Source organism: Ornithorhynchus anatinus, chromosome X1 (genome assembly GCF_004115215.2).
Source record: "Ornithorhynchus anatinus isolate Pmale09 chromosome X1, mOrnAna1.pri.v4, whole genome shotgun sequence".
Classification (NCBI taxonomy): Eukaryota; Metazoa; Chordata; class Mammalia; order Monotremata; family Ornithorhynchidae; genus Ornithorhynchus; species Ornithorhynchus anatinus.
The window spans coordinates 82,191,603-82,214,325 of NC_041749.1; the positions used below are offsets into that span (position 1 = coordinate 82,191,603).

At 46.4% G+C, this 22,723-nt stretch overlaps 1 protein-coding gene across 4 annotated transcripts in view; it reads left to right on the forward strand.

Moving 5' to 3' along the window:
- The window catches only part of PRMT7 (protein arginine methyltransferase 7), a 69,903-nt gene extending 47,393 nt beyond the window's left edge, over positions 1 to 22,510 (forward strand). For 2 of the 4 annotated variants that reach the window (XM_029050485.2, XM_029050487.2), the window contains 8 exons: positions 2,865 to 2,948; positions 4,184 to 4,231; positions 5,313 to 5,402; positions 9,499 to 9,660; positions 14,306 to 14,380; positions 15,827 to 15,990; positions 17,962 to 18,058; positions 22,302 to 22,510. In XM_029050485.2, the coding sequence (XP_028906318.1) occupies positions 2,865 to 2,948; positions 4,184 to 4,231; positions 5,313 to 5,402; positions 9,499 to 9,660; positions 14,306 to 14,380; positions 15,827 to 15,990; positions 17,962 to 18,058; positions 22,302 to 22,460 (879 nt within the window). In that variant the 3' untranslated portion in view covers positions 22,461 to 22,510. The remainder of the gene's footprint in view (positions 1 to 2,864; positions 2,949 to 4,183; positions 4,232 to 5,312; positions 5,403 to 9,498; positions 9,661 to 14,305; positions 14,381 to 15,826; positions 15,991 to 17,961; positions 18,059 to 22,301) is intronic. The other 2 variants (XM_029050486.2, XM_029050488.2) reach the window with 1 other exon arrangement.
- The last annotated feature ends 213 nt before the right edge of the window (positions 22,511 to 22,723 follow it).

Genomic DNA, 22,723 nt, shown 5'->3' on the forward strand with positions numbered 1-22,723 from the left:
ATATCAGTCTGTACTCTCAGTTATGCAGTTTGGCAGTTAGAGAAGCTAGCACAGTTGAGGGAAGAGTAGGGAACCAGTTTCCACAAGGCCATTGGCACCACACACTGCTGAATTGCAGACTTCACTAGGCCCTCATTAAAAATGGGGTTGCATATCCAAGGGCATTTCCAAATCTTGAGTGATTGATTGATTCATTCATTCATTGTTGTATTTTTTGAGCGCTTACTAAGCACTAGGGAGAGTACAATGTAACAATAAGACACATTCCCTGCCCACAGTGAGCTTACAGTCTAGAGGGGGAGATGGACATTAAATATAAATATCAATTAATTGATAATAGTAGTAATAGTATTTATGAAGGGGATGCTCAGTAAATGTCAGTGATCAACAAGGGAGGAACAGGAGAGCAAGCATCAAAAATGAACTGGAAGAATGTGGGTTTTTTTTTTTTTTAAAGTTGCTGCTGTGGGGAACCCTCAAGTTTGGGTTTATGAGGCAACCAGAGGGAAGAAGGTTTTCCATTAATCAGAACTCAATTTTCAGCAACTTTCAACTTAGTGTGAACATGGTGAATCAAGTGTTATTTGTAAAAGCTCTCTCTGTGTTTGGGCAATTTGCTTTTCTCTCCTGCAGATTGCCTAGTTAATCAGGAGCCTAATATCGCCAGTTAGGAGGTTGCATTCTCGTGGGACCCTGAGATATGGAAAGTTCACACCATAAAACTCACCCCATCCCCCATGCTCCCCACACACGAATACAACTGTTTCGTGCTATGCCGTGTCTCATTGGATCCAGACAGATGTGTGTCATTGGAAGAATGTCTAATTCTGCCAAAGCGTTGAATACAAAATGGATAGTGAAAATATGCACTATGGCAGGACTAAGTGTACTTGTAATTTAATTCAAAATTTTTTTTTTAATGGTATTAGTTAAACGCTCACTATGAGCCAGGCACTGTACTAAGCACTGGGGCAGTTGAACACAGTCCATACCCCATATGGGGCTCACAGTCTTCATCCCCATTTTACAGAGGAGGTAACTGAGACCCAGAGAAGTGAAGTGGCTTGCCCAAGGTCACACAGCAGACGAGTGGTGGAGCTGGGACTATAACCGAGATCCTTCTGACTCCCAGACCTGTGCTCTATCCAAAAGGCCATGCTGCTTCTCAATTTGGGTTGCTTCTGTGGCCAATTTGGGCTTTGAGGGGCGGGTATCAATGGGCTAGTTGAAAATTCTAATTTGTCGATTAATCCTTGTTGATCACTGCCTATAATCCCGAATCCTGCAGCACCGTGACCTGTTTCCCGACCATGTCTGCCTCTCCACATCCCACCCCTCCATTTTGAGGAACCTCTGCCCTAGATTATGTTGCTTCAAAACCTTTATTTCAAATTATTTAAATGGTACAGCATTTTATTTTGGGGGACTAAAGGTGCACACAAGATATAAACTCATTCTTACTCATTTTTTTGTATATGTATTTTTGTATTTGTATTTAGGTGCTTACTTTGTGTTAAGCACTTTTCTAAGCGCTGGGGTTAATCAGTCCAGATAGAGTCCCCGACCCACAAGGGGCTCCCAGTCTAAGAAGGTAGGAGACCGGGTATTGAATCCCCATTTTGCAATTGAGGAAACAGGCATAGAGAAGTTAAGTGACTTGCCCAAGGTCACACAGCAGGCAAGTGGTGGAGCTGGGATTAGAACCCAGTCCATCTGGCTTCCAGGCTCGTGGTGTATCCCCTAGGCCTTGCTGCTTCCCTCATTAGCCTTTGTAGTTACTTTTGTAGGTAGTTTTGTTGGTTTTAGTTGAATGGGATTAATTATGTACAGAAAGATTGGAGGTTGGGGAGGTGGAGAAAGGGAGGCCTTAATTTAATTAAGATGCTGGTTTTACCTAACCATTTCTCCTCTCACTCTGTGTCCTTAAGGAATGGGGTGAAGGTTTTTAAATTGGTCTCCGCATCACTTTCGTGCCCAAATCCTAAAGGATGGAGTCAGGAATGGGATTGGTTTGAAATTGGAAGAGCCCTTTCAGCAGAAAAATGGGCCCCCTGCGGGTGGGCCCCTGAGGTGTTCAGAAAATTTGCATAGGGGGTCAGGAATGGGAAAATCCCGTCTCCCCTCATCTCTCTTCGGATTCATTTCTAATCTCAGCAGGGCAGTGGGACAAAACTAGGAGGGAGGTACAAAGGGGTAGTTGACCTAGACTTATAGGAGAGTCAGTCAGTCATATTTAGAGTCAGTAATTGTATTTACTGAGCGCTTAATGTATGGTGGTTCTTAAGCGTTTACTCTGTGCCAAGCACTGTACTAAGCACTGTGGAAGATATAAGATAATCAAGTTGTACAAAGTCCTTGTTCCACATGAGGCTTATGGCCTAAGTGGGGAGGGAGAATGGGTAGTGAATCCCTGTTTTACAGATGAGGAAACTGAGGTGCAGAGAAGTTAAGTGAGTTGCCCAAGGACACACAGCAGGCAAGTGGTGGAACCTGGTATTAGAACCCAGGCCCTCTGACTCCCAGTCCCATTCTCTTTCTACTAGACCGTTCTGCTTCAGTATTAAGAGCTGTTGGGGGAGGCTGTTGTGGTGTTTTCAGTCAAAAGGTTCAAAAGCACAATGCCCTGTCCTAAGAGCCTTGGAGGATGCCATGAATTGCAGTGATACAGTTGCACTAGGACCTTCCAAACTGTGTCTTCTGAGGGAAAAGGTGTACATTTTCACAGCTGACCTTTATTCACCTCCCTCTTTTTGCCATTTTTTTTTCTTTTTCAAAGCCTTGGATTGTGACTGCATTTAAATGGTATTTTCAGGGAAACTGTATCTTCAGGGAAATGATCTGACTTTTCTGAGTTTTTTCATTAGGTGGTGAAAACCGACAGTGTTTGTCTCTGCATCAGTGATGGCAGCCTGCTTCCCATCCTGGCTCACTGTCTAGGAGCAGAACAGGTAACCAACTTGCTCTCTTCCTGTTTGTTCTTGTTCAATTGTATCTTGAGGTTGACAGCTACATGGAAGCGTTTTCTCAACTTACTCATGGTACATTTTTTCTTGGAGGAATGTTTTTGTACTGTTGACAGCTTTAACGACTGTAACCCCCAGCACCAAATGTAAATCTTGTCTTTCTGCTTAGATGGTTTTGGAGTTGTGATTATTAAGCAGAGCTCAGTGGTATTTATTGAGCATTTGTGGTGTGCTGAGCACTGTCCTACACTCTAGGGAGAGCACAGTGCAATAGAGTTTCTAGACACGATCCCTGCACTCAAGGAACTTACAGCAAATTGCAGATGGGCTATGGCAGAGTAGAAGAATATGTACATAACTGCTAGGGGGCAGAGGGTAGGATGAATATCAAGTGCTCAGAGGGTCCAGATTCAAGTGCATAGGCAATACAGAAGGGAGGGCAAAGGAGGGCTTAGTCGGGGAATGCCTCTTGGAGGAGATGTGATTTTAGGAGAGCTTTGAAGGTGGGGAAAGTGGTGGTCTGTTGGATATGAAGGGGGAGGGAGTTCCAGACCAGAGTGAGGACGCGGGCAAGGGGTCGGTGGCGAGACAGATGAGCTCGAGGTACGGCGAGTAGGTTGGCGTTAGAGGAGTTAAGTGTGCAGGTTGGGTTGTAATAGGAGACCAGTGAGGTAAGGGAGGAGGGGGAGATCCAATGGAATCCCTTAAAGCTGAACGAGCACAGGACTGAAAATCAGGAGGCCAGGGTTTTAATCCCGGCTCCGCTGCCTGTCTGCTGGGTGACCGTGGGTAAGACTCTTAATTTATCGGTGCCTCAGTTTCTCATCTGTTAAATGGGGATAAAATACCCATTCTGCCTCCCTCTTAGACCGTGAGCCCCGGATGGGACAAGGGACTGTGATTAACTTGAATCTACTTCAGTCCATAGCGCGGAGCTCGGCACACAGTAAATACTTAATAAATACCACCATTATTATCATTCATTGTTTGGTTTTCATTGGATAGTTTTCCCATCTGTAAAATGGGGGAAATAGTCTCTCTGCAGCGTGTATGAAGAACAGCGTGATGCTGGGATGGGTAGGTACACTTTAGTTGGTGACTAGACGACTTGTCTTTAGGTAATGATCTTATAAAAATTTCATTGTGGCCAACTTTCTAATTTACTTTCCGAATTCTGATCAGTGAATGTTTGTGACCAACGGCCAGACATTCTCTTTTAGGTATTTACAATAGAGAACTCAGCGGTATCTCATCGACTCATGAAAAAAGTAAGTGCTGGTGCTTTTAAATAATCAGTGAATTTGAATAGTTAACCAGGAGCAACGGTTAATCATTGCCCGGGGTGAAGATGCATCCAGAATTGAGTTCTTTGATTTGTTTCTTTGGTAAGGCCACCCCACCATTGCCCGGCCCTTGATCCACTCTCTGTAATTTTTAATTCGCTGCCAATGCAGCTTTCTTGCCCCACCACCCCTTCTTGCAGCTGGGTATGGGTGGCGATCCCCGCTGACAACAGCTAGTGTTTGCCAGGCCTGCGCCTGCTCCCCACCCATCCTGGCTAAGTGGTGCTCCCCCGCCCCTTGACAGATTACAGCAGGACCAGGGAGGTAAGAGTAGCGGGGGGACTCACAACCATACCCGATCCCCAGAAGCTCTTGAGCACGTCCAGGCTCCTCTCGGCATTGGAAGAACCTTGGCCACATGTGGCCACTGCTTAAATCCCTCCCCACCCCGCTCAGACAAGTCAGGTTGGGAGACGGCGTCCTGCTCGGCGGAAGATGCAGACAAAGCCAAAAGGGTATAAATATCTATTTACTTTCCCTCTTCTGCTCTTCTTTTACCATCCGGTGTCACCAGCCCGGGCTGAGACACACTTGGGGCATGGGCGGGACAGCGGCAGCCACCTGGCATGGGTTGGACCTGCCGATTCATCCCCAGGGTTGTGTTCAGCTGGGCAGGGTTGCACAGCATCAGAGGGAACAGCTCCTGTGCCACCCCGTTCCCTCTCGGGTTTTTGCCCTATGTGTGACAGCCTACACCTTCCCAATCCCACACTTTAGCCCGGAGCCCAAGACTGCTGCCCCTAAAGCCCCTGAAATAGTCCGGCCATGGCCATGTCGGGTAAGTTCTATGCTTCAGAGCTTGCAAGAGCTATATTTCTTTTTGAGTCTAAGTAGTTTATTATATGGGAGTCTCATTCTTAGGACATTATGATCTTTTCATATTGAATAGCTATAGTCCCTGCAGTTTAGAAGAAGGGTAGGTAGCCAGCTAAAAAATAGCTTAGAGAAAATAAACCTCGAGATGGGTAAAAATGAAGAAAATCATCCGCTTTCCCTTCCTTCTCAGATTTTTAAAGCCAACCATTTGGAGGAAAAAATTAATGTAATAGAGAAACGTCCTGAATTGCTAATCCCTGCTGATTTGGAGAATAAAAAGGTAAGTAACAGGAACATGCAGACATCTGTGTGCTGTGAAAGGCTCAGAAAATCTCCCTCCTTCTCATTTATTGTGGATCCCAATAGTAACGATCATTTAGAGGGTTCTGTGAGCAAACGTTCAAGCAAGCATCTCTGTCTGAGATGCCCAAAGAAAGTATTTTCGGTAAAGGCAGGTTCAAAACCATTTATTTGAACACTTTTGGTTTTATTTTGCCTTCAATTTCGTGATTCACATCTATCTGCATGACAAGTACTGTTTCAGTAATTCCACTCATTTCCCTTGTTTGCAAATGCCACAGGTGGCTAAACAAACACTTGGCATCCCATTTACCTGTTGGTGTTTTTACCACTGCTTAATTTTTATGGAATCAGACTCCAGCACAAATCCAGAATTGAGCATTATCCAGTTTTTGGTCTTAAGGTGAGGTATTTGACACATAGACTGCAAATTTGAAATTAATGTGCTCATCCACATTTACATGTAGTCCTAATAATTTTTATCTCAGGCATGCATACATAAAAATGAATTGGCTAAAGATGAATTTTTCCAGAAGACTTTAACTGATAAATGAAGATTTCTCTTAATTGTAGTAATCAGTGTTGAAAGCAGAACTTTTATGGCTTTTATGACTAAAATGGCTATAGTAGTGCTGCGGCGTATTTTCATGAGCGCAACATAAGACTCCTGCTTTGAGCAACTTTTGAAGAAAGTTCCTTTTGCTCCCTTAAGCCTCTGATGACAATAATGTTCAGTTTGATGTAATATTATTTTCAAAGTGTTTTTGGAACATAATGATTGGTGTCAGTTGTTTTTCTGAGGATGAGTGAAGCATGCAATTCATTTTGACCAGTTGATTCAATTAATTCCTAGGTGTCTACTTAGGTATCTACTATGTTTGACTACGAGATGCCTCTGAATTTTTCAAATATTAGTTTATTCCAAGCCACATTTTGATAGTTATTTTTAAACTTTTGTTTAAAAATGTGCTGTATGGTCAGTTTTGATGAGAGCTCTGTTTGTTCAAAACATCCAAAGGTCCTGTTGAAGGTTGCCAAGGGAAGGGCAGAGAAGGAAACAAGAAACTACATCATCCCCCAGGAAGCAAAGGGGCTGACTCATGACTTTTTTGCATCCAATAAAGGGTGGTCCTGGGTTGAGCTAAACCCCCTGAGTTCTACTGGTGGAGGGGCAGAGAATGATCTCTCTTTTTTTTTTTTCTCCTGCTCTTTCATCTATCTCTGTGGAGCTGGCTCCACAGGAGTAGGAAGTGCCTATCCCCTAATTAGGCTGATGGGCAGATAGGGTGGGTGATCTCTTTTGGAGCTTTCTGGTATAAATTCTAGTTTGTGATTGGAAATGTCTATATGAATGTACTTTCTTCAACTCCTTTCAATTAAAAATGTTATTTGTCAGAAGACATGTGCAATCAGAGTTTTATAGTCCTTCAGAGTACACGGACATTCTGTGTACTTTCAGATTCTGGCCAGACTCTTCATCCCCGTTATTCCTTTTGATTGCTTGGACTGGTGAAGGGCTACTAGTGATTTGGATTGTAGGTACTGTTCACAAGATGGCTCCTGTCTAACAACTTTCAAACAAATTGGTCTAACTAACTGGGTGCAACAGCTGGTGGTTTAGCTCCAAAAACATTCTACACTTTCACCTGCAGCTAAATATTTACGAAATAGCTTTGGTGAATGTTTGAAAATTGCTCTAAGCTTAATAACACATTTTTGTATAGGACAGAGTGCCTGACAGTTCATATTCTTGTTGACCGAGCTATCAGTTAAGTGGGAAATATCCGTAACATGCAGTGAGCAAGGGATATTTTCACCATTTTGAATATTTGAAACATAGCCCTCATCCATCACTGTCCATTGTTATGCAAAGAGTGTCTTTTACCAATTATTTCCATTGCTTATCCTAAAACTGGAATAATAGTAGTCCTACTTGCCTGGGGCACAAAAAAAAATCTACAAAATCAATAGTAATTGATGCTAACAATTATTATTTGCTTCTAATATAGCAAGCATTGTACTAAGCATTGTGAAGAGACATTCATTCATTCAATAGTATTTATTGAGTGCTTACTATGTGCAGAGCACTGTACTAAGCGCTTGGAATGTACAAATCGGTAACAGATAGAGACAGTCCCTGCCCTTTGACGGGCTTACAGTCTAATCGGGGGAGACGGACAGACAAGAACAATAGCAATAAATAGAATCAAGGGGATGAACATCTCATTAAAACAATAGCAAATAAACATTAATTCAGACAGTGACCCTGGCCCATGGGGCTCACGATCTAAGATAGTGGTAGAAGTGGAGGAAATGGACACAGGATGAAAAAAAAAGGCAGGCTAAATACAGTAATCCTGAAACATCAGCAACAGGAAAAAAATTGTCCACTCCCCATCTCCCCAGGGTCCTCAGGACTCTAGTCCAGTCCCCCCGATTTTGGCAGCTTTAGATCTCCCAATAGTCCAGATGTGGACAAGTCCCCTGATGGATTGGGTGGGAAGGAGGAAATGCGTACAAGTCTCAGACCACCCACACTGAACCCTGGGGTCCCCATGAAGGGGGAATGTCAATTGCTGGGCTGCAAGAATCTCAGTGCTTTTGCCCGCTGTCCGTTCCTGCCTGTCCTCCCCGATGTCAGCCAGGTCCAGGCATTTTTTTTTTTGTTCTCAGCCGTCAGAAAAGGTCACCTAAGTATGCACCACTGGTCGTCTCCAGTGTCGAGACTTTCATCAGTAATCCAGTTTATTTTTAGGTCTTTCATTCTTTTATTTTGGGGGTATCGATTATATACTTCTGGCAAATATGTTTGTAAATAATGAATCCATTTCAACATAGGCTTTGCTCCAGGACAGAGTTTTCTTCAGAGAGACTTTTTTTGATGGCACTGGGGTAGATGCAAGTTAATCAGGCCGAATATGGTCCCTGTCCCACGTGGGGCTCCCAGTCTAAGTAGGAGGGGGAACAGGTGTTGAATCCACATTTTGCAGTTGAGGAAACTGAGGCACAGAAATTAAATGACTTGCCCAGGGTTACACAGCAAGCAAGTGGTGGAGCTTGGATCAGAACCCAGGGCTTCCGGCTCCCAGGCCCGTGCTCTTTCCACTAGGCCACACTACTTCCCAAACTTATTGGGCTGGCACATGTTTTAGGCCCAATCCAGCACAAACAAAATTACAAAATTCTTTATTTTCCTTTTGTCCCGATTAGATCTGCATTTCAACCACGGTTGGTTCTCGATATGGTATTAAAGGCACAGGGTTTAAACATTCATCATGTAAGTTTCGTCGTGGGAAACTAGCCCACCAAGTAGATTTGGAGTAGATTTTGCCGAAATTTTTAGGCAGCAGTGTTTCCACGTGAATATAATTTCATCATTGATGTTATTTGCCATTTTGAAACTTCCAAGTCTGTGTTTGCTAAGAGTCAATCTCTCACAAACACTGACCATCTTAAACCTTGGACAAAAAAAGCTCTTGTATAAAAACCCTATTATCAAACATGACTTGAGAAGTCTTAGAGGAAAAGAGTACACATTTACCCAAACTCCAGGGTGAAAAGTGGTGCTTTTTGATGGAACGGTCCTATCTCTTTTCATCCTCACATGGCAAAGTGGAAGTGCCATTCGTTTATCTTTACCAAGATGTCTGATTTTCTTTCCTGTCACCAGATTCGGTTATGGGTTTGAGCCGGTGGGCAGCACTTTCGCCACAAGACTTGTAGGTTGAAGTGGCTGGTTTTGGCTTGTCCAAACATATTGTCAGTCAGCGTTTTGTCTGCTCTGTGGCCTTAGGCAAATCATTTAACTTCTCTGTGCCTCAGTTACTTCATCTGTAAAACGGGGATGAAGACTGTGAGCCCCATGTGGGACATGGACTGTGTCCATCCTGATTAGCTTGGATCTACCCCAGCGCTTAGTACAGTGCCCTGCACAGAGTAAGGGCTTAACAAATAAAAAACAAAAGATGTAGGGGGCGGGGAGGAGGCTGTTTTTAAGTGTCACCTCCCCCACCCATCGGCTGTAACGAAATGGGTAGGCCCAGCCTTACTTGTTTCTTGTATCTCCACCCGTCCAGGTCTCGGTTCTCCTGGCAGAACCGTTTTTCACCACAAGCCTATTGCCGTGGCACAACCTCTATTTCTGGTACGCCAGGACAGCCGTGGCCCAGCACCTCACCCCGGACATCACAGTCTTCCCACAGTCCGCCTCCCTCCACATGGTGGTCGTGGAATTCAAGGTAAAGCCGCCCTCTGGCATCTCGTGTGTGTTAAGTAATCAAGCCGTGGTATTTATTGGGTGCTCACTGAGCGCAGAGAACTGAACTAAGTGCTCGAGGGTGGAGATTGTGTCTAATAATAATAATAATGTTGGTATTTGTTAAGTGCTTACTATGTGCAGAGCACTGCTCTAAGCGCTGGGGTAGATACAGGGTAATCAGATTGTCCCACATGAGGCTCACAGTCTTAATCCCCATTTCATAGATGAGGGAACTGAGGCACAGAGAAGTTAAGTGACTTGCCCACAGTCACACAGCTGACAAGTGGCAGAGCTGGGATTTGAACCCCTGACCTCTGACTCCCAAGCCCAGGCTCTTTCCACTGGGCCACGCTGCTTCTCTATTTTATTGAACTCTCCCAAGTGGTTGGTACAGTGTGCTGCGCACAGTAGATGGCCACTAATTGATTGATTAAGAACCGCGGAGACTGGGGATGGACCCAAATACAACTCAAGTGAGTCTGTGACCAGTACTGGCGGGTGCACGTGTAACTGGGATTTTTCCATCAGCATGTAATTAGTCAAGCAATCAATCAGTGGTATTTTTTGAGCATCTACTCTATGCCGAGCACTGTACTAATTCGTTCAATTGTATTTATTGAGTGCTTACTGTGTGCAGAGCACTGTACTAAGCGCTTGGGGGAGTACAGTATAACAGTAAGCGGGCGCATTCCCTGCCCACAATGAGCTTATCGTCTAGAGGGGGAGAATCTTGGGAAAGTACAATACAACAGAGTTGGTATTCATTCATTCAGTTGTATTTATTGAGTGCTTACTCTGTGCAAAGGACTGTACTAAGTGCTTGGGAGAGTACCATATAGCAACAGACACATTTCTGCCCACACCCAGCTCACAGTCTAGAGGGAAAGACAGACGTTAATACAGATAAATAGATAAATTACAGGTATATACAGATCTATACATATGTGCTGTGAGGATGGGAGGGAAGATGAATGAAGGAGCAAGTAAGAGCAGAGCAGAAGGGAATGGGAGAAGAGGAGAGAAGGGCTTAGTCAGGGAAGGCTTCTTGGAGGAGATGGGCTTTCATTAAGGTTTTGAAGTGGGGAAGACATTCCCTGCTTACAAGGAGTTTACAATCCAGCAAGAAATTCTGATCAGAGGAAGTCAGTGTTTGGCTCCCAGATTTTGCATTCTCTGCTGCTTTTATTTCAGGATCCAATGCCTTGCCGCCTCATTGTTTTAAGACCGAGCAAATTGGCAAGTAAAATTGAAGTAGTTTGTGTGTTGTCAGTTCACAGTTATGCCTTATCTTGGAGTAATTAGAGTAACAAATTGAGTGCTTTAGAGCACATCCTGCACATCCTCCTTTCTCAACCATTAAGGGCCGTGTTTCCAATTGTTAAAAGCATTTAGGATGGAAGATTGAAGTTCTTTTTTTAAAAAAAAAAAAAGTCAAGACTCTGAAAAGCATCACTTTAATTTGTTCCCCTCAGCAGAAACCCAGTCATTTTGAAAAAATTAAAGTACTTTTTTATTAAATGAAAAATATGGCTTGATATGCAGAGAAAATTTGCTCAAGCGAATCACATTTGCTTTAGAGAAGGGATTCATAAATTAACAGTCTGAGATGGCAAAGTGGGGTACGTACTGAAATGGCATTTGGAGCGAGTTTCTGGATCGTTTCCTAATTGCACTACTTCAGACCACTTCGATCAAAATGCCCTAATGTTGGGTCCCCAACAGGCAACTTTCTTGGCAATTGGAGAAAATAAATAAAGCGAATCTTAACAGACCCTGCCTGCTACTTAGCCAGTGCAGAGCTCCCAGCCTGGTTTCCCATCCAGTGAAAGAGGGATAGGTGATATACTGTTTTTTGGAGCAGTTTTGTGATTTGCCTTGAGAGTGCCAGGATGGACTTGTGGCAGAATCTCCAGGTTCCCTTGTAAATGTCTCCTGATTGGCCCAGGCGTAGGCAAGACGGACAGCTAATTCCCAGGAGTGATGTCCCGGGGTGCTGGTGGACCTGTCCACCCGCCCACCTCTCTGCTGGCCTTCCTGGACTCTAGGGACCGTCCTGAAGCCACCCATGCTGGCAACGGGACGAGGTTTTCAGTGACAGAATGAGTCGGGTTGGGAGAGCCTGCGTTGCTCTCTGTCATTCAGGTCCTCAGGCTGAAGCCAGGGCCCTTGAGGGTAAACTGAGAGATGGGACTAATCATCATCATCATAATTGCTCGATAAATATGATTGAATGAATGAACGAATCATCATCAATGATTTAGAGTGCTTTCTCTGTGCTGAGCACTATGCTAAGCACTTGGAAGAGTACAGTACAACAGAGTTAGTCACGTTTCCTGCCCTCAATGCTCTTATAGTCTAGAGGGGGAGACAGAGGTTAATAAAAGTAAATAATTTATCTTGTATAATTTAGAGATATGGACGTAAGTGCTGTGGGCTTGAGGATGAGGCAGATATCAAATGCCCACAGATCCAAGTGCATACACTAAGGATACTTGCCTCTGCTTTTGTGTATTACATCAACATGGCCCAGGCACCAAGAGCTAGGTGCCGGGCGTCAGGCTGAGTCCGTGGCTAAACTGGAATTTTCTAATGAAAACTCCCTTAAGGCCTGACATAGATGTAGCTCAAGTATCTGAGTCATCACCTCAGAACCATAATTGAGGAGGTTTGGCCTTGTGGATTGCTGCTGTGCCCAGCATCCACACCCGGATCCAGTACCCAGGGTACAAAGTACTGGGCTAGGAATCGGAGTCCTACCCATCCATTTAATCCCGAGCTAGTTGAGAAGCAGCGTGGCTTAGTGGAAAGACTGCAGGCTTGGGAGTCAGAGGTCATGGGTTCTAATCCCGGCTCTGCCACTTGTCAGCTGTGTGACTTTGGGCAAGTTGCTTAACTTCTCTGGGCCTCAGTTACTTCATCTATAAAATGGGGATTAAGACTGTGAGCCCCACATGGGACAACCCGATTGCCTTGTGTCTACCCCAGTGCTTAGAACAGTGCTTGGCACATAGAAAGTGCTTAACATTAACAAATACTATCATTATTATTATTATTGTAGTAAGTGCTTAATGAATACCATCTTTTTTTTTTTTATCTCTGTTTGGGACTGGATCTGGTCAACCCCAACCACTAGTTAGGCCCTCTCTCCTCCCCTCACTCCTCTTCGCTCCACGTTGCCTCGTGTCATACCCCCTTGGCCTGTCACCAGCCTACGTGGAACCTGGGGACTGGGCCCTGGGGCCGAGGGAGAAGGCTTCAACCCCCACAGCTTTGGGGCAGAAAAGGCTGAAAAACTCTCATCAGTCAGGCAGACGTGCTGGGGATCCGAGTTCCTGACATGGGCTTTGAGCAGGGACTCGTGGTGCAGGGCTCCAGATGTGTTCACCCTCTCTGCATGGCCCCACCCTAGCTCTTGTGAGTTTGACATTAGCCTTAGGTTTTGGTCAAAATCGGAATTGCCCAGCAGAAAGTGGCTTTCCGGAAATTGCCCTGCCCTGTGCCACCATGGCCAGAGCCCCTGAGTCCTAGGGAACACCCCAAGGGCTTTGCAGACCTCAGGCGATTCATCTTCACAGCCTCCCTGTGAGATTGTTAAAATGCCGGGATTCTCAATTACACTATACAGATGAGGAAATAAAAACCTAGCTGGGCAAAAGCCTCGCACTAAAACCGAGGTCTCCTAGTATCTGTCGTGCTTTGATGCCTTCAGAGCGTGGGCATTGATACATATCAATTATGTATTAATGCCCACGCTCTGAAGGCATCAAAGCTGTAAGCCCATCAAAGGGCAGGGACTGTCTCTGTTACCAATTTGTACATTCCAAGCACTTAGTACAGTGCTGTGCACATAGTAAGCGCTCAATAAATACTATTGAATGAATATCAATTGCCCTAGACCTGTAGCCAGCCTCCCCATGGCTGTCATTTTTTCATGAAATCTCTTGAGTGTAAATTCTTGTTTAGAGTTCAACTTAAAGAATGGATGAAGGGCAGTCAGCACAATTTTTGAAGAAGCCCGTTCTGGGAGTAGCATACCTTTAAACTTCTAGAGTGCCCATTCCATGATCATTTGCAGGTTTTTCTTCCCCCGTCTCTAATCATTTTTACAACTTCTCTACCAGAGCTAAAGACTCACTTAATGAACACAGAGCAAACACTGCCCCGCTGAATTGTATTTGAAGCATTAGTATGCGGAGAGACTTCTATTACGTGGCTAGCCGGTAGAGAAAGGATTTGTTTTTAAAGCGTCTGTTTTAAAAGCAGTCCCAAAGAGTGTAGGCAGAAGCCAGCCTGCTGTCCTAGAGCACAAAAGGGTAACTTCTTTTGCTTTTAAATTTAATAAGAGCTGGGCAGCGGATGCTCACGAGGCAGAGAGGCTATGACGAGCTTCTTCCCAACAGGAGCGTGGCCCTTGTCCCGCTTAGCAGTCCCGACATAACATTGATTTCAATCCCCCAGCCATCGCTTTCAGACTCAGAGGAAGACCCCACCCCACTCCTTGGTTCTGAGCCATCTGAATTGAATCCTACCTGTGGATTCTCTCTGTTGGCTGCATGGTAACATTCAACAACCCTGATCCACACATTTTCAGTAGTATGTGAGTATTAGCTCTGCTCCCTCTGTAGGACCTGTGGAGGATTCGTAGCCCCTGTGGAAACTGCGAAGGCTTTGATGTTCACATTATGGACGACATGATTAAGGTAAGCAGGGTCACCTGTTACTTCTAAGCAGCAGGAACTGGCATTTCCCAGACCAAGCCAGCAATTCACGCAGCTGGGCTGGGTGGAAAGGGGGCTTTGCTATCTCATGTGAACTCCTCCGTGCCCGATCCCATTGTTCAGTCACTCAGTCAATCCTATTTATTGAGCACCTATTGTGTGCAAAGCACTGTACTAAGCACTTGGGAGAGTACAGTATGACAATATAACAGATACGTTCCCTGCCCACAACGAGCTTACAGTCTAGAGGGGGAGACATACATTAATATAAATAAAGAAAATTACAGATATGTACATAAGTGCTGCAGGGCTGGGGGATGAATAAAGGGAGCAAGTCAGGGTGACGCAGAAGGGAGTAGGAGAAGAGGAAAGGAGGGCATAGTCAGGGAAGGCCTGTTGGAGGAGATGTGACTTCAATAAGGCTTTGAAGGTGGGGAGAGTCATTGTCTGTTGGATATGAAGAGGGAGGGCGTTCCAGGCCAGAGGCAGGACATGGGCGAGAGGTCGGCGGCGAGATAAACGAGATCGAGGTACAGTGAGTAGGTTGGCATTAGAGGAATGAAGCCTGTGGGCTGAGCAGTCCACACAGGGCAGTTATACCTTTTGGAAGCCATGGGGCAGCTCAGTTACCTCTTGGTGCAGGGCTGGGCAGCCCCAGCGAAGCTGCCCCTCAGAGCCAGGGGTTAAAGTAGCGGGCTCTTGTTTTTACAAAAAGGGGAACTGTTGTTTTTCAAGTATCTGGAGAAAGGGCCTGTCAACACGAAGGCTTGTAAGAGACTTCTTCCCTGGAAGAAGAGAGTAACGGGTAGTGAAACCAGATCCAGTGTGGCTTCCTTCAGCAGCCCTTTGGGGCAGTGGCCTCCTGATGTGAAAGAAAAACATCATCGACTTGGAATAGTGCCAGGAGAAGTTGGGAATAGTGGTCAGGAATGGGACTGGGTTCCCACAGGAATTCAAAAGAGAAGACCTGGAGGGTGCTGGAATCTGCCCGCAGGAGTCCTAGTAATAATGGTAGCATTTGTCGAGTGCCCACTGGGTGCAAATGTACTGTGCTAAGCACGTGGGAAGTACAGAATAAAGAAGTGGCGTGTTCCCAGCCCTCAAGTAGCCTACACTGCTGGGTCAACAAACAGGGCCTCTAGGGGGGAGCTGGCAGGTAATGAGAATGAGGGAGCTGAGGGGAGGCTCTTCCCAGCCTGGTGCTTCTCACCCAGTCTTCCCACCCACCGAGCCTGGTTTGAACACATCTGTCTTTCGGTTCACCTGCAAGAGGCGTAGGGAGAGGGGCGGTGCGTCTGTACTGCGACCGTCCGTGCCCGACCCTTATCCCACCCTAGTCTCCCCCCTCTCCCCAGAGGTTGTCTTTATAGAGGCATTCCAGGTGCTTGTTGTGGGATTGTTTTACATCTTGCCACCCTTTTCTCTCAGCAGAACTCTCTGGACTTCAGGGAAGCTCAGGAAGCTGAACCTCACCCGCTCTGGGAATACCCCTGCCGAAGCCTCTCGGAACCCCAGGAGGTGATGACCTTTGATTTCAGGCAGCCTGTACCTCAGCAGATGCTTCACACGGCAGGCTCCGTAACGCTGTTAAAGTGAGTAGTCTCCTGGATGTGAGACACCCCCTGCCCCCCGAATGAAATACCCAATCTCAAGCTGCAACACTGGGGTTCCCCCTAGACCGGTGAGAGCTAGGACATGGAAGGCAGGGGAGCCTTGGGCAAGCACATCATGGGGTTGTAGTGATGCAGCTCCTATCGCTCTGGGTGAGGAGGTGCCTTGTAGTCTCTTGAAGAGTGCTCCACAAGGGACTGCTTAAGTGGCTCTTCATCTGATTGATTTACCTCTGTAGCGGTGACCAGGGATGTGGTTGGCGGTGTGGTGTGGAAATTCGCACACTTTGGAGACTCTAATTGACCCTAACTACAGCTGAATGCACTAAAAGACTAGACCTGGAGTGAAAAATGTAATATTTCAGTCCAAGCCCAGAATCACACCCTTTCCTCTGGACCTCCCTCTCTCCCTCCTCTCTCTCCTCCTTTACCTCCACCTCTCTTCCCTCCTCTCCCCCCCTCCCCATCCACCCACTTTCTCTCTCTTCCTCTCTCCCCCATTTCTCCTTTTCCTAGTCTACATTAAAACTCTGGAGGTCCTGCCATATAGGATGATTTCAAAAAAAAAAAAAGAAAGAAAAAAACACTTTGTACAAATTGCACTCCCACACCCATGCTCTTGAAATGATAGAAATCAGAGGTGTGGAGAGCTCTTTCCACTTCTAATCTAACACACTTTGCCAAAGCTGCAGGAAACCAGTTCTGTTTAAGCACTTTTTCTTCCAGCTCCCCTTCCCTCCCGCAAAGAACTTTTGCAGTCACATAAAGTGACAGTTAATCTTTAAAGCTGAGTCTTCTTTCATTCCTGTGTCAAAAGGCTGAAGGCAGAGCTTCTGGGGTTCTAGCTAAGTAGTGACTCATTACTAAAACTACCCGCAGTGGTCTGGATGGTCCTTTTAAAGGGGTTCCTCAGACTTGGCTTTTGGACCCCAGGTTAAAGGTGAGGAAACAGAGGCTTGGGACTGAAGGATCCGAAGTTGGCAAAAAAGCCAGAACCAGCTGCTGATCACAGTGCTCTGGGTGCCAGGGATGTCAATGAGGCTGTCATTCCTCTAGAAGTTCAAAGTAGCTTTCCCCCAGGAAGTTGCTTCTGCCGCCTGGGCTGTTTCTACATTTGCCTAACCAAGGGTTTGAATGCTTTGAATCTACCCTTTAAGTCTCAACATATCTACCCTTTAAGCCTCAACATTTTGCCTGCTAGCCGCTAGCCGCTAACCAGGGCCAGAAGGTGTTTTCCCTGTTTCTGTGTGGCGTGGGATGGGGTGGACAATGCTCTCCCTATATCTAAGACAGGAAGGCCCCGCTAAGGGTGAAAGCTCGAGTGCCTTGGTGTGGTAGACTCCCCCCACCCCCTCAACCTTGCTGTAAGTACAAGCGGGTTGTTGTAGCGGTTTATTTCACCCTCTGTTGAGAGGAATTTCTAGCCTGTAGAAAGTATGAATTCCTCCAAGGTTAGGCTATGCTGTGGTTCTTGCTCACTGGTCAGGTTACCTTGGTCCACTGGGCCCAGCGCTGGTCAGTGCTCAATGTTCCCGTCTTTTAGTATAGCAGCAGCGTGGTCTAGTGGATAGAGCACGGGCCTGTGAGTTGGAAGGATCTGGATTCTAATCCTGGTCTGCCATGAGTCTGCTGTGTGACCGTAGGCAAGTCACTTTACTTCTGTGCCTCAGTTATCTCATCTGTAAAATGGGGATTAAGCCTGTGAGCCCATTATGGGACAGAGACTGTATCCAACCTCATTACCTTGTATCTACCTCAGTGCTTAGTACAGCACCTGGCACATAGTAACCAATACCATAATTATTTGACAGGAAGACCTCCCCGAGCCCCTTATACTCTGCCAGGCCAACGCAGAGAGGGAAAGGAGTAGAAAAGAGTAGGCGGGCACCTTCCTGCACACTTTCTTTGGACTGACATGTTCGGAAACTAATCTCTGGCCCTGCTTCCTCCCAGGCCTGGGAAGAGCCACGGTGCGGTTCTGTGGATGGAATACCAGCTGACAGCTGATAGCTCAGTCAGCACGGGTCTTCTGCGGGCTTCAAATGAAAAGGTATTTCCAGGGGGAACCCATCAATTTTGTCTCCTTATAGTGAATGTGGGAGCCAGCCAAACTACCACACCGCCAATGGCCCAAGGTGGCAGTTGGTAATACCAGCCTGCTCACTGTACTTCTATTTCGTCTATTTCTTCGCCTACCCCTTGTCCTGCCTCTGGCCTGGAACTCTTTGCCTCTTCTTATCCGACTGATGATCACTCTCCCCACCTTCAAAGCCTTATTAAAATCACATCTCCAAGAGGTGTTTCCCGACAGTCCCCATTTCCCCTACTCCCTCTCCCTTCTGCGTCAACCTTGCACTTGGATTTGAACCCTTTATTCACTCCATCCTCAGCCCCAGAGCACTTATATACTTATATGAGGAGCAGCGTGGCTTAGTGGAAAGACCACGGGCTTGGGAGTCAGAGGTCGTGGGTTCCAATCCCAGCTCTGCCGCTTGTCAGCTGTGTGACTTCGGGCAAGTCACTTAACTTCTCTGTGCCTCAGTTACCTCATCTGTAAAATGGGGATGAAGAGTGTGAGCCCCACGTGGGACAACCTGATTACTTTGCATCTACCCCAGCGCTTGGCACATAGCAAGTGCTTAACAAATACCATTGTTAGTATTATTATCATAATAATAATAATAATGTTGGTATTTAAGCGCTTACTATGTGCCGAGCACTGTTCTAAGCGCTGGGGTAGACACAGGGGAATCAGGTTGTCCCACGTGGGGCTCACAGTCTTAATCCCCATTTTACAGATGAGGTGACTGAGGCACAGAGAAGTTAAGTGACTTGCCCAAAGTCACACAGCTGACAAGTGGCCGAGCCGGGATTCGAACCCATGAACTCTGACTCCAAAGCCCGTGCTCGTTCCACTGAGCCACGCTGCTTCTATAATTATAGATCCGTAATTTATATTAATACCTGTCTCCGCCTCTAGACTGTAAGGTCCTTGTGGGCAGGGAACGTGTCTTCCCCAAGCGCTTAGTCCAGTGCTCTGCACACAGAAAGCGCTCAATAAGTATGAATGATTGATAGAGAAGTTCTGGTGAAAGGCTCTGTGAAATAATTACCCTTACCTAGGCCACCTAGACAGCAACCAAGACGGTTCCGTTTGTACAAAAGCGTGAAGGAATAATTCCTACTCCCTGAGTTTGAATTGCAAAGCTGGAACCTCGGGGGGGGGGGTTATCTGCTTCAGCCCAAGGCTTCTGGGCCTACTGCTTGTGAGAGAGGGTGAGGTCTCCAGAGAGGGAGACTCCACCACATCCTACGTAAACATGCCTCTTCATGTTTAATCCCTCTGACAGTCAAAGCACTTCCTTCTTTAGTTAACCGAATTCTCTAGTGGCAATTTAAACCCATTTCCTCTAGTCTGACCGTCTGTGGATGTGGAGATGAACTCCTCAGATTAGCACTCAAGAATATGAAGGATGTTTTCAAGTTCCCCTATTCCTTTCTTTGAATTTTTTTTTTAAAGTATGGTATTTGTTAAGCACTTTACTATGTGCCAAGCACTTCTCTCCTCCAGGCTAAGCAACCCTTGTAAGGGCCCTTTTAGGGCCTATTTTCATTTTCCTTGCCTTTAATTAGTTTATGCTGTTCTTCCTTGCATCCTCTCCTGTGTCTCCACATAGCTTGTTAGCTTGTCGATGAGAGTTAATTTCGGTTTTTCATGACAAAAGCAATACTGTGGTCTAGATAGGGCACATCTATCGCTCCTTCCTCGTTTACGGGTCGTGCCACTCTAACATATGAGAAAAGTCAATTGGACGGGCACGATTTGCTCTTCACAGAGTCCTTGTTGACTCTTCTGTGGAATTTCATGTTCCTCTAGGTGATTATAAATTGATTTGATTTTTGTCTGTTCTACTATCTTCTTCCTTGGTGTCCAAGCTAAGTCCTTAGTCTGTGATTCCCCACTATAGTATGGCTGGTGGTTACTGTAGTGCTAATCACTGATTGTTTGGCCACCCTGGGAGAGCACCCCTTCTGTGCTTCCAACCCCGGCGGTTGGGGGCGGGGGGCAGGTCTGGCTGCACCAAGGCCGGGGGGCGTGGAGGGTGTCAGGTAGGGAGGCCAAGGCCCTGTTAGGCATCTGTGGTTTTTGCCCCTGTGCAGTTTTAGCGAGCTGCTGAAACCACAAGTCCCAGCAGGCCACTGGGACAACTGCATGTGTCCAAAAGGAATGGGTCGGCCCTTTTGCATCATAGGCTTCGGAAAGACCATGGTAGCTGGAGGCTGAATCAAAACAGCGCCAGTTGATAAGAAGCAGGAATAATGAGAGACGGCGCGTGCATGTGTGTGTATGAAGGGATCTGTTCATTGATTCTTTCAGCTAGATTCCCAAGCATGGGCAACAGCTCATGGGCTAGAGAAGCAGCATGGCTCAATGGAAAGAGTCCGGGCTTGGGAGTCAGAGTTCATTAGTTCGAATCCCAACTCTGCCACTTGTCAGCTGTGTGACTCTGGGCAAGTCACTTAACTTCTCTATGCCTCAGTTCCCTCATCTGTAAAATGGGGATTAACTGTGAGTCTCACGTGGGACAGCCTGATTACCCTGTGTCTACCCCAGCACTTAGAACAGTGCTCTGCACATAGTAAGCACTTAAATGCCAGCATTATTATTATTATTATGTTCCGACCCATCATTTTCGAACCCAAAGGCCATTATATAATATAATATGGAACGTAATATAGAAAGGCAGTGAGAAAGTGGGATGGGGACATAGACTTGCCCTTTGTATTGCAAAGCAGCACTACTGATGGTAGGAAGCAGCATGGCGTAATGGATAGAGCACGGGCCTCGGAGTCAGAAGGTCAGGGGTTCTAATCCCGACTCCGCCACTTGTCTGTTGTGTGACCTTGGGCAAGTCACTTCACTTCTCTTTGCCTCAGTTACCTCATCTGTAAAATGGGGACTTTGACTGTGAGCCTCACATGGGACAGGGACTGAGTCCGCCTCAATTTTGCTTGTACCCCACCCCAGCAAAGTGCCTGGTACATAGTAAATGCTTTACAAATACGATCATTATTATTATTTTTATCCCAGTGTGGGGTGTGGCCAAACAAAGTGTTTTCCCCCATTGGACTGGTGGGAAGCGAGAGGGGAATCTTTCCCAGCCCCGCTGCGGGGTGAAATGGCGCATTCAGAAATAGCAAAGCCGGGCCACCAAGGACACAGCCGCCTCTTCCGCAGCCAAGAGATCAGTGTGGGGCTGCTTATTCGGGTGCTTGGCTTGTTTTTTCCATTCGTGCTGATGCGCTGTGCTGTGAGTCACAGAACCTTCCATAGCCTCTTGCCCATAGACCAGCACTGGCGTTGCACCCAATAACAGCTTGTGAACAGCTTTTAAACCAGGTGAGGCCGCAGCAGGACGCCCCGCTCTCTAGTGGGCTGATGGAAATCTTCTCTCCAGACCCCAGTTGTACCTGAGGAAAGGATTAGAAAATGGGTATTCCTCATCCTAAACTAACAGGATAGCAGCATGGCCTAGTGGAGAGAGCCTGGGACTTGGAGTCAGGAGACATGGGTTCTAATCCTGGCTGTATCACTTCTCTGCTGTGCGACCATGGACAAGTCACGTAACTTGTCTGTGCCTCCTTTTCCTCCCCGTTCAAGTGGGGAATTCAATGTCTGTTCTCTCTCCTCCTTAGCCTGTAAACCCCGTGTGGAACAGGGATGGTGTCCCAACTGATTACCTGGTATCTATCCCAGTGCTTAGGGCAGTGCTTGGCACATAGTAAGCACTTAAATCTTAATACCCACAGATGAGGTAACTGAGGCACAGAGAAGTGAAGTGTCTTGCCCAAGGTCACACAACAGACAAGTGGCGGAGTCGGGATTAGGACCCACGACCTCCGACTCCCAAGCCCGTGCTCTTTCCACTAGGCCACGCTGCTTCAAATACCACGGTTGTTGCTGTTACCATTATTATCCGAGCCCAAAAGTAGGAAGGTAAGGTAAAATGAAAACAGGAGTTAACTCTAGCCAAGGTGTGATTCTCGGTTCTTTGCTTGGCCCCCTCCCCTCACTCCCCAAACACCGCCCACCCCCGCAAAAAAGATTTTTTCAATGGATAAACTGGCAAAAATGTATGTTGCCTTGCTGGGAATGCAGAAAGAGGTGACATCACTGACATGGCTCTTGGTTTGCCGTCCTTGATTGGGGGCCCCTACTCCATTCAGAAAAGGTTCGGGCGTGTCAGCCTCAGCTTTCAGGATTGAGATTTTTCTCTGTTTCTCTCCAACAGGGTGAGTGTCTCTGGAACACCCACTGCAAACAGGCGGTTTACTTCTTCAGCTCCATTTCTGAACGTGGGCCCGGGGTGGACTCTCATGCTGTCACCTACTCTCTCCAGTTTCATCCCAGCTCTGGTGATATTGTCATGGATTTCAGGCTCTCACCCTGAGAAAATCCCTCTCACTTTTAAGTTAGAAAATAAATAGAGAATGGTTGTCATCTATTGCCTTTCTTGGGGAGCAGGGTGGGGTGGGAGTGTTTATACACTGTCTACTGGAGGTTGCCGTCACCCCATTCCAAGCCAGATTTTGGATCAGCCGCATCTCAGGCGGACCTGGCCAGAGATTGATGTGGGGTCCGTTTATCTGACTTAACAAACAGAACAGCTCAGAAATACTCCAGTGGAGAAGGCAGCATGCTAACTCTGGGCAC